The following is a 17,123-nucleotide window of genomic DNA, read 5'->3' as shown; positions in this document are numbered from 1 at the left end:
AACCGCAAGCTTTCTCTGGAGTTCCCTTTTTTAATCTTTTTCTAGAAAACAAGTTCAAAAATATTCCAGAAGAAATATAGTATAAAGAATAAAACATTCACATGTATGTCTCAACATCACAGCAAAAGCTTATAATAAATATAATAAAAATAATAAAATAATAATTTATGAAAGATAGCTCACATTTACAGTTGTGTGCAGTGCCACTTAGTTTTACAGTGGGGCTGCAGCGCTGTCACACTGCAGTCCTTCTCACTGTTTTGGAGTGAGATATTGCTGACTGCAGTGACAGTCCACAGTGGTCAACCAATGTAGAAAAGATCTTTTACAATCATGTCACCATTCCTGAGCCTGCTGTCATCTCTTAATGAAATTTCAGCTATTGATACATCAGGCTGAATAACCTTTGGAAAAAGCCCTTTAGGCTACAATTTCCCAACATCTTAGTAGTTTTCACTGGCATGTGGTAATGCATATATTTCCAGAACTTCTTGTTTGGAGCAGCAGAAACAGAAGACTTCCAGGTAATGACTGGTAAAATCCGAAGAGCTTTCTTCACTACTGGAGGCAAAGTCTCTGGCTCTTGGAAACCCTGGAACTTTATTAATACCAGTTTGATCTTTTTGTCTTCCAACGCACAGTTCACCGCTGCCTGCAGTTCAAAGAGGCTTGGTCCACTGACATAAGCTGGGCTCAAAATAATTATTGCTCGTCTGCTTTGTTTAATAGCTGTGACAACTTCATCTGTGTATGCTGGAGAAGAAATAGCGATCATTACTGCATTCTATAATGGACTTTCTATCTTGTCAGTTCCTTTATCAACAGCTAAAATCCAGAAATAAGGAAAAGTAAAAATAGGGATGTTGAACAATCACATAACCTCTAGAAATGTGTTTCCTATCAGAGGATACCGCAGCCATTCTTACACAGCCTGGTGAACACAGTTTGCTGCTCAGGAGGTGGAAGGCACAGCTGAGACCTCGACACACTTTGTTGCTACTCAAACAGGGTCTCAAGGGACACCTGGACTTGTCTTTGTCACTCCCAGGGACAGGTACTGAGGGCTTTCTGATTAATGCAGGTAGCATTGACTAAAGTTGACTAGAAAGTAATTACTGAAATATTTGGGGCCTTCTTTTCAGAGAGTGGAATCTGCTTGCAAATAAACTCTTGGACAAGAAGGTTTGTCTCAGCCTAGTAGCTCCTAGCAACCACACTCAAACATACATATGCCAGATATAAACGTCAAAACACAATGAGATTTGAGCAGAAACTCCAGTACCAAAACATACCATTTGCTGATCTAAGGTTTTTTGGAAAGTAGAAAACAATTTTGTAAAAAACCTGAAGATTTTCTACCATCCATAGGGACCTTACCTCCTCCTGGAAGAATATCTCTTTCAAGAATGCATAACTTGTATCCATATTCATTTTCCAACATATCTGGAAGAAGCTCCAGGGCAAATTTTTCCTCACTAATTAAAGTAGAGTCGCTTTCAGAAGAGTCTAGTTTTGCATAGGACACAAATGCATCAAATTCTTTGCCATCTAAAATAAATAAATAAGTAACACTGTATACATTAACAAGCCTGTCTGAAACATTCAGATTCTTTCTTAGTGCTCAGTTTCCACTTATATCTATTTATGTAGGCACAACACAAACCTAATATTATCACCTGTTCATGAAGTACAGCCATCCAGTTACCCAAAGGCAACACTTACTCCTCACTGTCTTGCAAATTTTGTAGACATGCAACACCAAAGCAAATGAGGAACCTATAGATGACTAGTGCAAGGAAGTTTAAATCAGGCATTTTTCTGCATTTTCACAAACATGGTCCACTTTTCACCAGTGGAAGATCTGGTCCCTTCCAGGCAAAATCCACCTTGTAGGGAATGATTCCCAATCTTTTCTCTCATTTGCCTAAATGTTGATTCCAAAAATACTCATCAATGTACAACCTACTATGAAAATATAATTAATCTTAAAGGAACAACGTTCTTAAATATTAGCTGCTTGCAAAAGATAAGCTATTTTCATACACTGTTACATTTGTAATTAGAGACTAGTGCAAGTGCAAAGTCTAAGTCTGATCCACCTAACAGCTCAGAAAGCTATTTTCATACACTGTTACATTTGTAATCATAGAGACTACTGCAAGTGTAAAGTTTAAGTCTGATCCACTTATCAACTCAGGCACCAAGTACTGAACAGCTCCTGAACTTTGTGTCAATCTCATTAAAAGCATGTTTGTGAGGTGCAGATGAAAAAAGTATAAAGAAGTTTTCTCAGCTTTGAAACGCTCTGGTACCAATGACCCGAGTTAGACCCATACTTAAATACAACGAAAAAGTAAATCTTATCTATTTGCTGAATAAAATTTGAACTACACTTGAGGAAGGAGGAAGGAAAACAAAAAGAATTTCTGATGAAAGCAATAGGCACAGTGAACAGTCCAGTTCCCCATACGTAGTTGCTTGATGCCGTTTAAGGTGTCCTAATGTTGATGGGACTGCAAGATTTGACATAGGAACTACTGGAGATTCAAATCTTTTGAAATGGCAGGACATCCTCAGGCAGCCCAAGTGACATCAAACACTTATGTTCAGTCAGCTGAGTTGTACCATATGTCAATACAGTTAATAGAAACCAGAAAGGAATTCAGTTGTTTGGCATAGGGTCCTACTGCAGAATGCTGCTGCAGTGAGTCGAGAAGCTCTCTAGATTTCACTGTATTGACTGCAATTTCACTGCTTGGGAAATGATATATCTACCTCCAGCACAGACACCTAAGTAATGCTGTTGAGTATCACTTCATGCCTCAGTGTAACCTCCTGATTTCTGTCCCTAGATGGATGTGCTGGTTTTGGCTGAGATAGAGTTAATTTGCTTCACAGTAGCTAGTATGGGGCTACATTGTGTATTTTTGCTGAAAACAGTGTTGATAATGCAGACATTTTTTTCATTACTGCTGAGCAGTGTTTACACAGAGTTAGGACCTTTTCTGCTTCTCACACCACCCCACCAGTGAGTAGGCTGGGGGTGTACAAGAAGTTGGGAGAAGACACAGCTGGGACAGCTGACCCCAACTGACCAAAGGGATATTCCATACCATATTATGTCATACTCATAATATAAAGCTGGGGGAAGAAGAAAGAAAAGGGGACATCAACAGTGATGGCATTTGTCTTCCCAAGTAACCATTACACACGGAGCCCTGCCTTCCTGGAGGTGGCTGAACATTTGCCTGTCTATGGGAAGCAGTGAATGAATTCCTTGTTTTGCTCTGCTTGTGCACATGGCTTTTGCTTTACCTATTAAGCTGTCTTTATCTCAACCCACAAGTGTTCTCACTTTTACTCTTCCAGTACTTTCCCCCATCCTGCTGTGGGGGAGTGAGCAAGCGGCTGTGTGGTGCTTAGTTGCCCACTGGGGTTAAACCAGGACAGTCCTTTTTGGCTCCCAACATGGGGTTGAACCTAAAACCCTGAGATTTAAGAGTCACATGCACTACTGACTGAGCTAGCGAGATCACAAACCTGAGCTAGAGCCATGAGATTCCCACAAGATCTAGAAGAGCCCATATGGATGCCAGCAAGCAAAGGAAATACACACAGAAAACTAACGATATGCATGAGCTGGAGTTGAATATCTGATGTGATTAGACAACACACATTACACCTCCACTCCTCCCCTCTGCTCTTGGCCACACCCTCCCACCACTTCATTCTACTAGTGCTGAAGCTCTTGTGGTAACAGAGGAAGCTCATTCATTTTGCTAGCTACTCATTGCCTTTACCGAGTTATTTTCCTGACAATTTGAACCAATTTATGCCCAGAAGAGTGAGTGACCAACAGCAGCCATGCAGGACTAGTGTGGGAATTGAAAGTGGGGCAGAGGGTCACCAGACTGGTGTAGTTGAACTTCAATTCAGCTACACCCTGGACTGAAGCTCCTTTGGAAGGTTTTTTGTATCACAACAAATTGCACTACAAGCCAGATATTCCTCATTTCACCGACAGAGGTCGCTGCAATCTTAGTAGACCACGACCGTTAATAACTACATCACTGTTTTCCTTCCTATTACTATTACAATAGTAAGTTAAAAAAAATACACAGTAAGCACCACTAGGAATTTTTTTCCCCCAGAATTGTACAGAAGGACAGTTACAACCTGAAGAACTTTTAGCACAAACTTTTAAGATGCCAAACAGGTACAAAATTAAGAATATCCAAATTAAGCAAATCAATTGCATACATGGTCTGCAACTGTTAGTATCACAGCTTCTGCATTGTTTCTTTCTCCTCGTGGAAGAAGAAAATATTTTTAAGAGCTATATCTGAACCAGCTAAGGAGGAAGCCCAAAGTTTAGAGAGGTATGAGAAAAAAAGGTGACCTTACTGCTCTCTTCAAAGACCAAATGGGAGGGCAGAGAGGTGACGGAGATAGACTTTCCTTTGAGGTGCATAGTAATAAGAGAGGAGGTAACAGACACAAGTTCACAGAATCACAGAATGGTAGGGGTTGGAAGGGACCTCAGGAGATCATCTAGTCCACCCCCCCTGCCAAAGCAGGTTCCCTATACCAGGTGGCACAGGAAAGAATCCAGGTGGGTTTTTAACATCTCCAGAAATGGAGACTCCACAACCTCCCTAGCAGACTGTTCTGGTGTTCTTTCACCTTTACAGTAAAGAAGCTTTTCCTTAAGTTTGTATGGAACTTCTGGTGTTCTGGTTTTTGCCCATTGCCCCTTGTCCTGTCACTACTGAAAAAAGCCCAGCCCCATCAATCTGGCCCCATCCATCTGGCCCCCACATTTCAGGTATTTATAGACATTGATAAGATCCCCTTTCAGTCTTCTCTTCTGCAGGCTGAAGAGTCCAAGCTCTGTCAGCCTTTCTTCATACAGGAAATCCTCCAGGCCCCTCATCATCTTTCAATCAGTTTGCAACAAGGGAAATTCTCATTAGATGTTAGTGAAAAAGTTTGCACTGTGAACATATTGTCCAGAGAGGTTATGGATTCTCTTTCCACAAGGTCCTGAGCAACCTGGCATAGGTTGGCTCTGCTTTAAACAGGGTGTGGGATGAGACAACTCCCAGAGATCCTTTCCAACCTTGTGGGAATCTGCAGTTCTCTGATTCTGTGCTAAGAGGGACAGGAGAGAAGAAACTATGGAAAGGAAGAAATGACAAAATTAAGTCATAGCTATTGCTTTACTGCACTATGAGTAAGCCCTTTCAAACCTCATGTGACTTGATATGCATCCACATGAAGTGAGAAGGACATAATCCTGCAGGTGAGAACACATTTTATGGACAATCACCTTAGGAAGAAAACTATCTGGGTAGGCACAGTTGGTCTGCACACTCCATGCCCCCACACTGCAAATGGTTCTGTGTGCATGCGGTACATGATAGTCAGGAAGTACAATGGAGGCTGTTATGGTGGAACCCAACAGTGTCTTCACCTTCAATGCACAAATCTTGGCAGGTCTGTCTCTGTCCTACTAACAAATGGGGTGAGCTCTAAGGGGACTTTCCAGAGGTTCTTAAACCAATTTGTTACCAAATAGAGGGGAAATTTTTAGTGATTTCCCAAATCACTTCTGCCAGCTGCCTTAGGGCTCACAAAAATACTTTCCAAAAGGGTAGTTAATGTTCTTATTGCATGTGTGTTTATAGATATCTAGATACAGTTATTTCACACTCATGTATAATTATATATACACATGCAAACACAAAAGCAGACTCAGACACCTATATCTCAAGCTGCATTCAAGAATTTTTAGAAAAATTTCCTTGGGCACATACTAAGATTTCTTTCAACACATGAGAAAATTGTGTGTTAAGTTCTTTGAAGTAGTCACTGTCATTTCTGATACATTTTTACACTGCCTACTATGTTGGAGGCCATTTTAGCTGAGATGATGAAGCGATACTACTAGGAGATTTGAAATATCAGAAGCTGATCACTCTGGTGTAACTGTCAATAGGTCAACATAATTTTTAGAAAGGAAATATTAATATTTCCCAAATGTACAATTCTCAGTTGTTACCCTATGTCATCTTATTTCTCTCCTTTGTTTATTCTTCTGAGAAATTATTTGGTTTCAAGTGAAAAACACAATAGTCTGGAGTCCTTCAATTAGTTTTGCAAGTTCATTTGATTCTTGTCCACAGGTTCTGTTGAACACTTTGGGAGAATGAGGTTAAAATGTTGGAGATGCTCTATTATTCCCTGCAAAGGGACTGCCAAAATTCAACTTCCTACTCTAATCTTCCATGGGTAAATTAGGGATCTTGTGAAAGGCTGACTGTGACATTTCAGTTGGTGTTAGATATTTACTCCACGCTGCCTGGCTTTTTTTCCATCTGAATCCACTGAGCATTTTACTAGCTTTAACAGCCTTTGCATCTCTTCAAAGAGAAGACACTCATTAAGAGAATTTAACTAAATGGTTAATTCACATTAGATTAACCCATAGGGCAAAAGGCAGTAGAAAAACTGGAGAAAATTAATATTATACAATGGTTCTTACCTCCTGTGGTTTCGTTGTGAACCATATAACTTCGGTACATCAGCACTATTTCAATCCAGTGCTGGTAAATAAAGGCAGTGCACAAAAGGAACACAAAGAGAGTAGAAATGGCACTGCATAGTACATATAAGAGGAACACTGTAGAAAGAAAAGGGTCTATCATAACTCCGGCTTTCCAAAATTAAGTTGACACTTAGATGAAAAACTTAGTCCAGAAATGGGGGCAAACCTTCTCACAGTCTTCATTCTTGCCCCCCGGCAAAATTTAGGGAAGTCAGGAATTTAGCTGCATACCTTAATATAGAGTTTCAGTCTACCATAAAGGACCTTTTTTGAATGGTATCTCCTTGATAGTATGAAAAGCCAATCTGTGACGGAAGGCACAGAGAAAATGATCTGTGGTACACTCAGCAGGGCTGAAAGTAACCATGGCTTGAGATGGAAAAATCAGATCAGAACACACATAGCTGCACACAGTGCTCTGCTGGAGACATCCTGTGCCACTCCAGAGATGAATCTCCACTGTGAACTATGGTTCAATGGTGTAATTTCCACAGTGTTTCTGGTTTTGGCCTTTTCTTGAAAGGCTGCCACATTCATATCTGTTATGGTAACTTCTCAGAAACATACATGCTAAGGACTGGGGAAACAAACAGAAATGTCTTATGAAAATCAAGGAATACTACTGCTTCCAGCAGTTGCTATTTCAGTTTGGTAGATCACCTATTAATGTTCAGAGATGCTACTCTGCTCTTCTTACTCCCAGCTACTCTCCATCTTCCACTTGGCCCACCTGCCTGCAGTAAATCCCCAGATACTCTCATCCTTCTGAGTAGTCCTCAGAATAATGCCCCTTTCTAGACATCTGACAAATCAAACTTTCCCCTTCCAGCGTCAAGAAACCTCTGCAGCTGGCTGAAAAGCCACTGTCAATGGGGAATTAATTTGTGGCAGTGAGTAAATCAAAATGTGTCTTCAAGGGCAAATAGTCATCCATCAACAGTTTTACCTCTCTGCTTTCTTTTCAGCTGGATCACAGCGGTGGCATTCCCCATTGAATTCTCAGCAAAACACGTAAAGTTGCTTTGGAGGTCCCTTTCGGTAATTTCTTTCAGTTTCGCAACATGAAGAAGTGTGTATCCCTTTAAACCTCTTGCATAAACACTAGAGAAAAAAAAAATTTAAAATTGTATGGTAACTTTGCTGTTCATTCACACAAACTCCAAATGTCTTAAATACAAAGAAAGAGGAGCTTGCAACTTATTAACATGCAGCTTGAACTTTTAACAGGGACGCAATATTCTGGTCTGGAAATTCCATTTGTTTTTTACATTGTAAGAAAATATTAATATCGAAGGTCTGCAGACTGAAAGGTTTATTATGAATTCATCAGCTCAACAAAATACTTAAGCACTTGCCTGATTTTAAATATATAGCTCCCTTTGAGTTCTGTAAAATTATTTGTGTTTTTCTAAGACGTAAAAAATTCCCCCAGTGGAAATGCAGGGAAATGAAACTTCAGAAAAGGAGTCCCAAGAGATAACTAGCTGGACAAAAAGACTGAGCAGCATAGCCTCTTGCACAGAGGTAAAAAGCCCAAGGACGGGATAGGCAAACAGAATAAGACAGATACAAAGGATGGAAGTATAGCAAATGAAGAGGTAACAGAGCAATCTCTTTGGGGCTGAGTGAGGGTTGTGGGGAACAGATCTGTGTCTGCAATCACCCAAGAATGAATACCCAGGGTTTCTGTGTCTCAGCGTTTCCCTTTGAAAACCACAAGTACAGGCATCTCTGTGTGGTCCTGAAGGCACCCTGTCATGCCTCTGAAAATGACAGTCTAACATAGCCCTGCCTCTGCTAACTCAAGATATACAGGCATGAGCACGGGCAAGGATTCAACCTGTACTGAAAGTCTATTGGGAATGTTTTATTCATTTGGGTTTTTTGAAAAATAAACAAACAGAAATTACTTGCATGTAAAAAGCTAAAAACTTGGTAAGAACATTACAAAGATAAACATTCAGAAGTTAGGAAAATCCAATTTCCAATCTACCTTATGAGTGAGTGTGTATGTGTATGTGTGTGTGTGATATCATCATTTGGGGTTGGTTTTTTTTCCTATATGATTCCTATTAAGAACTTGATTTTAGCAGTGACAGCAGGGCTTTTGCTTCCCTCAGTGTACAGAAAAATTTTCCCATAAAGATGACTCAGGGCTGTGTAGTGAAAGACACGGTTACCTGTGTTACCTCCACTGTGCTTCTTGCCCAAGTTGGACACCCCTTAAGTGAATGAGGCAGGGAAGTACAGGAAGGAAAGGGAAATGCGGTGACTATTTAGATTGTTCCCAAAGTCACAGGAAACCTTTCTCCCACATGCTGGTTATCTGCAGAGTCTGGTTAATTCTTGCCAGGGCAGACTCCTGAAATTCAATGCTGCAAGTCCTCAGACTGACTCAATAAACACCCTAACGTCTGAGGCACCCAAACTCCTTTCAATGTCCACAGTACTGTTTTACTGATCTGGTTTATTCCCCACTCAGAGGCGTCTTCCAAAGGCAGATTGTGTGAGTTACTGGCAAGGCACAACAGAGGAAACACTTGAAAACAGCTAGTGCAGGCACAGGCAATCAAGCACCCTTCATGCTGAAGCTGTCTGTGAGCTAAAGCTTTAGGAAGAAGAATTAAGATTGTACAGAAAGTCTGAGTTCTTGACTTTATGGCCATCACTATGTGCTTCTGTATGTGAAGTGCATGTGCCTGTCACATGCTCATGGACATACATATTAATATGTTGAAGAACAGAGCCTTCTGAGTTTCTTTCAGTAAAATGTGTTCAATAAAGATGTTGTAGAAGGATTTTTACAGTTGCTGACTGTAGTAGTAATCTACTGGGGTTTTTCTTACCTTGTTTCCTGATTCAATTTCTCATTTATATTTTCCTTGTTGTTTCTTTTCCATGTTAACCTCATCAGAGAAACTCTTTCAAACCCAAATTGTACACGGCATTCCAATTCAAGTGGCTTTCCTGGAACAAATTAGAACAGCAAAACCATGTGTGGAGGTCACCAGAATATTTTTCTCTTAAATAGCTTAGGAACTGTAAAACATGATGCTTCCTTTAACAACCATGAAGATATATATCAAGAAAAAACTTATATTTTATATAAAATCCTTATACTCCTAGAGAGCAAGGCTGTCTTGCTTTATCAAGATCTACCATTATCTATCAATACTTCCTTTAAATATTTTCTTTTGCTTTCAGATAAGGAATTGAAACTTACCAAGCTCTGCTTCAAGGATCATCACACCATTGGGATACAAGAAGTTTGGTGGATGGATAGTGTTTTTTGCTGCAATTAACAGGAATAATGTTAATAACTATAATGCTATCATCAGTGCATAAGACCAGAGAAAATATCTTACAGAATTTTCTTTTTCAAATGGTAGGTGCAGTTTGGAAACCTAAGTCCAAGAGGATGATTTACAGTTGTTGAGGTGTCTGAGAGCACACAGATAAAGGAGTTTTGACCACAAAACTTAAATAGCTACGTAAAGATCTGCTATCTCAGTTACTCTGAGGCATTGTCATCTTAGCTGAGCTGAAGAGAGATCAATAAGAGCTCAGTGTCTAACATGTACTTAAGGCTATTTAGGATTCAGAAATTATGGTCCCTCATTTTAAAATCCCCCGAAGAACACAATCTTCATACAAGTTCCCTGCCAAGCCCCATTCCATGCCCAGTAAGCACACATACAGCACACTCACCTCATTCATATTAAAATAACTGGGCTGGGTTTTTTTCAAAGCAAGGGCTGCCAAAGGGCACAGATAATGACACCCACAGTTTGTACAATCTACCAAGCAATTACTCAGGCTCCGGAAAAATAGCCTGAAGGGGCTAAAACCCACAGCTCTGATATTCTAGGAAAGTCCCATATTGCAGGAAATGGTGTCAAATTACACTTTTTTTTCTTTTTTTTTCTTTTTTTTTTTTAACCAAGCCACAGCAAATAAATGTATGCAAGATGTAGAGGGGGTGTATATGTATAAGGCACCTTTCAAGTGTTTTTTTGACTGGCTGTGACGTGAGGGAAAAGAACTGAGAAGCACAGTGTGTTAGCTCAGGTTCAGCCAGATCAGAATAAAAGCAGAGCCAGTCCATGCATGCTTGGAAAATACTGTGGGAATATAGACAGAGAAAAGAGTGAACGAGCACCAGACGTTGTAACCCAGCACACAGAGGACTCAAAAGTTGGTGAGACATTGTTGCCAGGCCCTGTCCTGATGGTGTGAATATATTTTTCCCATTACTTCTTAGTATCAACTGTATCAAACATCTGCAAAACAAGGGACCAACTACTTCAGAGGAGTGTTGTCCTTACTAGACCATGGAACTTCAGAGTAGTGCTGTCCTCATCAGGTTGCCTCACCTGACACCTTTCTCTCTAAATCTTGTTCTCCCTTCTACAGAGTGGCCCACTTTCCATAAGCATGCTTAGAATAGGTCCTGTGCTGTTGCCATACAGAAACAGCTGTACTGGGTCCATCGAGCTCAGGATGTAGAACAGGTGCAGCTATGTTTTCCTCTGGGACCTGTGACTGAATGAAGAGTCTGACAAGGGTGTCTTACAGCGTTTATCTATAGATATCTGGAGAAAAGCATAACCAAATCTCTCTTTTAGCAAACTAAACAGAGTCTCCCTCCCTCTTTCCTGATCCTGAGTTGCTAGCATGCTCCCTTGCACAGTGTTGATGTTGTCCAACAGCATTCCGCTGGGCAATAGCTGGGCTGCACCTGAAGGGCAGCAGAGGACAGTAAATATTATGGAAAAGCTCACCATGAGTTGAAGGAGAATATAAAGCCATGCCATATCACTGTGCCATAGAGTTCAGGTAACTTTTACTTAGTAATCCATACAAAACCTGAAAGAACAGGTCATACAGGCAGTGATGTTTTCCCCCAAACAGCACATACCACAGACTTGTTTGCTAGTTAGACCTGCTCACAGGTCTCCTGTTCATTTGTTAGATTGTCCATTTCCTCTGCTGTTAAAAATCTGTGTGGAAGGTGAGCAGTGATTCCACCGATATCACCTTCCTCATCCTTGTCAAGTGAAAAAAAACGAAGGCCTCATCCATGCCACAGGGAGAAATTTTGTTATCTACCTCTTACTTTCACGTAAGCCTCTACTTCAGGGACAGAGGTAGGAATGAGATACACTGGTATTGTCCGTTTTTCCCATGCAAGATTAGCACTCCTTTCTCATGATATGTGAATATCTTCCTAATACTCTCCATACAGAACACAGAGAACATTGTCATCAGTTAGAGTGTCATGAATTCTACTCCCAGATCGAGATCTAGATCCTTTTATAGATTTGGTCCCCACTGTTAGGAATGACAATGAATACAAGGAAGAATTAGATCTTGAAAATGATGGCACTGTATGCTACATGTTATTATTGAATATTGAAGGATCTAGTTAACCTCCCAAGATGTCCTCAGAATACTTGGAAGAGGATTTTAATGATTGTGTAGCTAATTCAATTTATGAGTTTTTCAGAACACTAGCCTGAACAAAAGACATAAATAGGGTAGGAAAGAATAGAGAAAACATACTTTACTTCAGGTATTTTATTCTGAGTTATTGTATTACTCACCAATGACTTCTACTGTTACTGCTGTTCGCATTGTCCACCTGGTAGTGTTGTCATATAGAGTGTAATCACACACATATATTCCAGCATCTTTGTCATAGGTTGGATTCAAGTAGATTTCATCATGCTTAAGCTTTAGGCTTTGTCTGTTTTTCCTGTGTGTTATCTGATGGCCATCCTAATGGAAAGAAAATATTATCAAGGAATTAGGAGTCCTTTTTGTTGTTGTTGTTGCTGTCACTAAATCATATTTTAAGATTTTTGGATAGGATTACCATGGCAGTAAGGCTAAGCCAAACTCTTTCCATTGAAGCTCAAAAAAAAGAGATTTATTAGGAGTCTGAGGATATTTGTCAGTTATATTAAAAAATTGTTGCCTATAATATGCAAATACCATTGACCTTTAAAAAAATTATTTAAAATTTGTGGTTGCTGAGAGAAATGTGAAATCATTAACCTATATTAAACTCCTGTTACTAAAGAGTAACAAAAAGGATCACTTTTTTGATGGGCTGAGAATTTTTTTACTTGGTAAATAAATTATTTTGAAAATATTTTAATATTCTTTTATGAGAAGTAAATCATGGTTTTGGATTGTCTGAGATTGACAATGTTGTCACTACTTTTAAAAGGATGAAAACTGACTATTTTTCAAAAAGCATCCCTATTTTTCAGCTTAGTGTATTCATGTTCTCCAAGACCACTAAAAATTTTCCTTCATTCAAATTCCTGAAAAAAACCCACTAAGGCAAAATGGAAAGAATCTCCTTAAATTCAGTGTACTTCAGATCAAGACGTAGATAAAGATATACCTCATTTAAAGTTTTAAAGTAAATGAAGAGTAACTTTAACTACATCAAGATTCTACTAGACAGAATAAATAATGGAATAATACCAGGTAGAAAAATGCTGAAAATGAAATTTCAGTAATTTTAATTTGCTTATTTGTGCAGCTTTAGATGGTACATTACAATCCTTACAAACACAATAAGAATAGATTTTAGCTTGCAAAAGTTTCAGTGGTCCTTTGTAAAAAAGTCAATAATGTCTCAGTGGAATAGTGTTTCATTAAAAACAGGAGTCGTGGAAAGAACAAATTGAAACACTAATCTTCTTAAAAGAATTTTGTTTCCAACAAAGCCACTTTTTCTTTGGTATATTTGATATTTTCAGAATTAAAAATGTCAAAACAAAACAAAATTTTAAATTTCAGTCATATGTCAGTTTTGTAAAGACCCTATTTTATTTTCAATTACTTCAATTTCTTAGCTGAAAAGAAAGCGTTTCTAGGTTTCTATTTCATGGAAAAGTATTTTAGGTACAGCAAATTTCTTCAACACTCTTACTTACAGACTTGATATACAGCAATTCAAGATTCTACTTTTGGATTGAATTTCTGAGACTGCATTTTCTGCCAAGGAAGAGTTCAAGAACCCACAGTACATGAGCATTAACTAGACCTAAAGCTATAACTCCACTGAGCTTTTTCAAGCACTCAAGAGAGTGACTCTTACCTTGTACCATTTTACGTCTGACCTTTTTATATGGCTGTAGCATTTTGTCCCAGGGCAAGTTATTAAATTCCCATTGCCAGCAAGAAGATATAGCATATTTGTGTCATAACCTGAACATTTTGCCACCTTCTTTGTTTGAACCTCCAGAACAATTTTGAGACATGGGATTTTTTCCCTGAGTGACGAAGAAAAAAAATTAATATGTAAAACAAACCAAAAAACCCCCAAAACAATCATATAGAAATATAAGACTTTTGCTCCATTACATACTGTATCATACAGATGTACACTCCAGAAGCATTGTCCCTTACTGGTTTAAACCAAAGTGCATCCCCTTGAAGAGCAGGATTAGAGCTTTCCTTGATAGCTTTAAGTGGCTCTTTATCTTTCTGATGCCAGAACCATTTCACCTGATGTTGTTTTAGAAGTGAGTTGTTATAAATGTGGGTAGCAGCTCTATTTGGTAAAGCACATTGTAAAACAAACTCCTCATCACTAATTGCAAGATACCACATTTGAGGTTCAACATGGGAACATCCTGAAAAGCAAGACAATAAGATATTGGTACCACTTGAAAGAATACATCATGTTAAAATAATAAAAATAATAATAATAATCAGGAATACTACAAAAAAATACAACTTTACCTTTCTTTTTGTTAAATATTTTTTTATGTGACCAGATGCTGGGCTAATACAGAACTGATTTCCTTAAACATGGAATTTGCCAATGTTCTCAAAAGTTTACTCAAAGGTTTCCAAAGGATGATTAGGTTTTTTTCAAAAGCCTAATGTGAAACTAGCTTAAGATTTTTATCGAACCTAAGATTTTCACATGGGTGCTAACCTGTTAAACCTCAACTCTGTAGAAAAGCAAATGCAATTCTTCTAGCTCTCCTCATATTAATGGAAAAGGGACTAACATAAACCTGAAGAAGCAGAGCCCGCCCACTACACTCCCTATTTAGTGTAAGATTGACAGGCATTATTGTCTCACTGCTTTCAAATCTTTCCCCTCTTAGGTTTCAGTTACTGTCACTAAAATTAAAAAAACTTTTGGATTCTGAAAGCTGTGGTCACCCATTCTAACCCTGAATTCTCTAAAGGCTGAACAACCTTGCTGGTAACCCCTCCTGTCAGTCAGGATGTGGTAACCATTAAAAGTATGGCAGGATTTCATAAGGGAGGGCATGAATTCTTCGGTTCCTTGCCTGCCCACCTGCAAGACTCTTTGCAGTTTCCGTTTCTCTCTGTGAACTGAATTGTATCAAGCTCCTCAAGACAGATTGTGCAGGTGGAAGTCTTTGATATATCAGTCTCACCCTGCCTTTCTCTTCTTTCTCCCCTGCAAGTCTTGGGCCAGCTGTTGGATACTTCAAGGAGTCACAGAAGCAATTAATTTGCTCGATCCAGTTCTCAGAAATTCTCCTTTACATTTGCCATTTTCTTTTCATTAGGCAACCACATTTTGTATCATTGTCAGGGTAAACTGTATTAGCAATATTTAAAATGCTTGCAGAAAGGCTAGAAACAGCTGTTTGCCTGACACAAGCATAAACATGTGCAGGAAAAACTCATGAAGACATGAAAAAATGCAGATCCATTTTTCTCAGCTGTCAGAAAGCACCACAAACACCAAACCTCACCAAAGCAGACTCTTACCTGGCAAGTTAATCTCTCTAACTTCTGCCCCACTGACAAACAATGCTAGGATCCAGCACAAAGTGAGCATTATTTTCTTTATCAATTTTGGCTGATATTTTGAGACCTTTTCTTTAAGAAACATCTTACTTTCTGTAAAAGAGGAAAACATATTTTTTGGTAAATACTCCAATAAGATAGATAGGCAATTACGTATTTTAGCTCTGTGAAGCTTAACAGACAGTGTTTCCTAGATATTGTGCTTTTAAAAAATGGAGTTTGCAGCACTCTTCCTACTCATACTATTTCACACAAATGTAGGACAGATGTTACTCAAGAATATGCAACAGTCTCTTTAAATACATCTTGCATAGAGTTGTATCGAGTTGCATAGATTTCCAAGTTATACCTACAGCAATGCAGAACTCCACATCTGGAGTGGAAATGGAGGTCTTTCAGCAGCTGTTGCTGTTAGAAGAGAAACTTGTCCTCTAAGGTGAGAGATAAGATACCAAACGACAAGATCAGCATTTAGCTAATGACAACTTTCAGTGACTGAGAAAGGCATAATTGGCACCAAAATCCATGGAGCTCTGTTGTATCCTGAAGGCCAAGAGACCCACAGTATATAAACTAGATTCCTTTGATATTAAACCAAATCTGAAGATGTGCTGCAGCTGCAAATGGCATTGAGTCCATGGGACTGGAGTAGAACTATGCAGAAGTAAAACCCTCTAAGCATGTACTGTGTGGACACCAGGTCTTTGGTTCTAACTCTTTGACCCAAGAGACATGCTTCTATTGGGCTTTATTACCACATAAAATAGACATACCCTAAGAAGTCCATTAGGGTCAGCAGAGCAACCTAAAATACCTTTCTTCTACTCCATGACTTATCTGTGTGTGCAGCATCAGGTCTCACTTGTGCTGTGCTGTGCTGTGCTGTGCTGTGCTGTGCTGCTTCAATGACCCTAACAGAGACCTGTTGGACAGGATAACATCCACACCATGATAACGTATCAGCTCTGGTGTGTGCCACCTGTAAGTTGAGACTGGGAACAGTTGGGGCATTTGGGAGCAGGTCCACAAAGCACTCAGCTGCACCCAGACCCCTATATTACAGCATCCTGTCCAAGGTGAAATCCTAACCACCGTTATATGAAGTGTTTTGCCTCTCCTACTACAAGGTTTGACCTGTGTCCCACAGCCTTCTCAGTCACAGGGCTAGGGGGGAGGCAGGCTGTCAAGCATGCATATTCAACAGCCGTGGCTTAATTTGGGTATTTAGTAAGAACATATCCGACACCTGTTACTGACATGTCTGCAGGATCTCTGTGAGTAAAGGCCACATGCCTTGCTGATGTTCCCATTGTGCAACTGAAACCTCAAGGAGCTTATTTTTCTTTGCTCTTTTGGCCACAGAGTGACTCGGCGTTGCACTGCTGCTGGAGAGGCACTGAGTCAGCCCAAGGGAAATAAAAGAAAGAAAAGATCCTGCAAAAGCTAGTCCCTTCTCTGTTGGCAACTCATTAAAACCAGACACGACTCATACAGGAAGGCAGCAAGAGAACATTCAGTGCACGCTGAGCTAGCAAGAGAGGTGAAGAGAACTCCCACTGCACTTTTTCAGGCAGCTGTTCTGTGTAGAGAGGAGCACTTTAGTCACCATTCTCTTCAACATGTCTCTATTCCTTGCAAGTGAACAGAACGATCTATTTTTATGCTCAGAGGTCACATGGAGTAGGTTAACTCATTTGTCTTA

At 39.5% G+C, this 17,123-nt stretch overlaps 1 protein-coding gene across 1 annotated transcript; it reads right to left on the bottom strand.

Annotated features, from left to right (window-relative positions):
• Positions 1-379: 379 nt before the first annotated feature.
• Positions 380-16,731, bottom strand: IL18RAP (interleukin 18 receptor accessory protein). Its single transcript, XM_029087508.1, has 11 exons — positions 16,668-16,731; positions 15,383-15,514; positions 13,992-14,259; positions 13,722-13,896; positions 12,211-12,385; positions 9,831-9,899; positions 9,454-9,574; positions 7,554-7,708; positions 6,545-6,682; positions 1,378-1,548; positions 380-753 (listed from the first exon to the last, which is right to left on the bottom strand). Exons 1-11 carry the CDS (start codon positions 16,729-16,731, stop codon positions 380-382), a joined length of 1,842 nt encoding a protein of 613 aa, XP_028943341.1.
• Between the last annotated feature and the right edge of the window lie 392 nt (positions 16,732-17,123).

The sequence above is a fragment of the Antrostomus carolinensis genome, unplaced genomic scaffold (genome assembly GCF_000700745.2).
Source record: "Antrostomus carolinensis isolate BGI_N321 unplaced genomic scaffold, ASM70074v2 scaffold851, whole genome shotgun sequence".
Classification (NCBI taxonomy): domain Eukaryota; kingdom Metazoa; phylum Chordata; class Aves; order Caprimulgiformes; family Caprimulgidae; genus Antrostomus; species Antrostomus carolinensis.
Note: the sequence above shows the minus strand (reverse complement) of the source record. Positions and strands in the feature narration are given on the sequence as shown.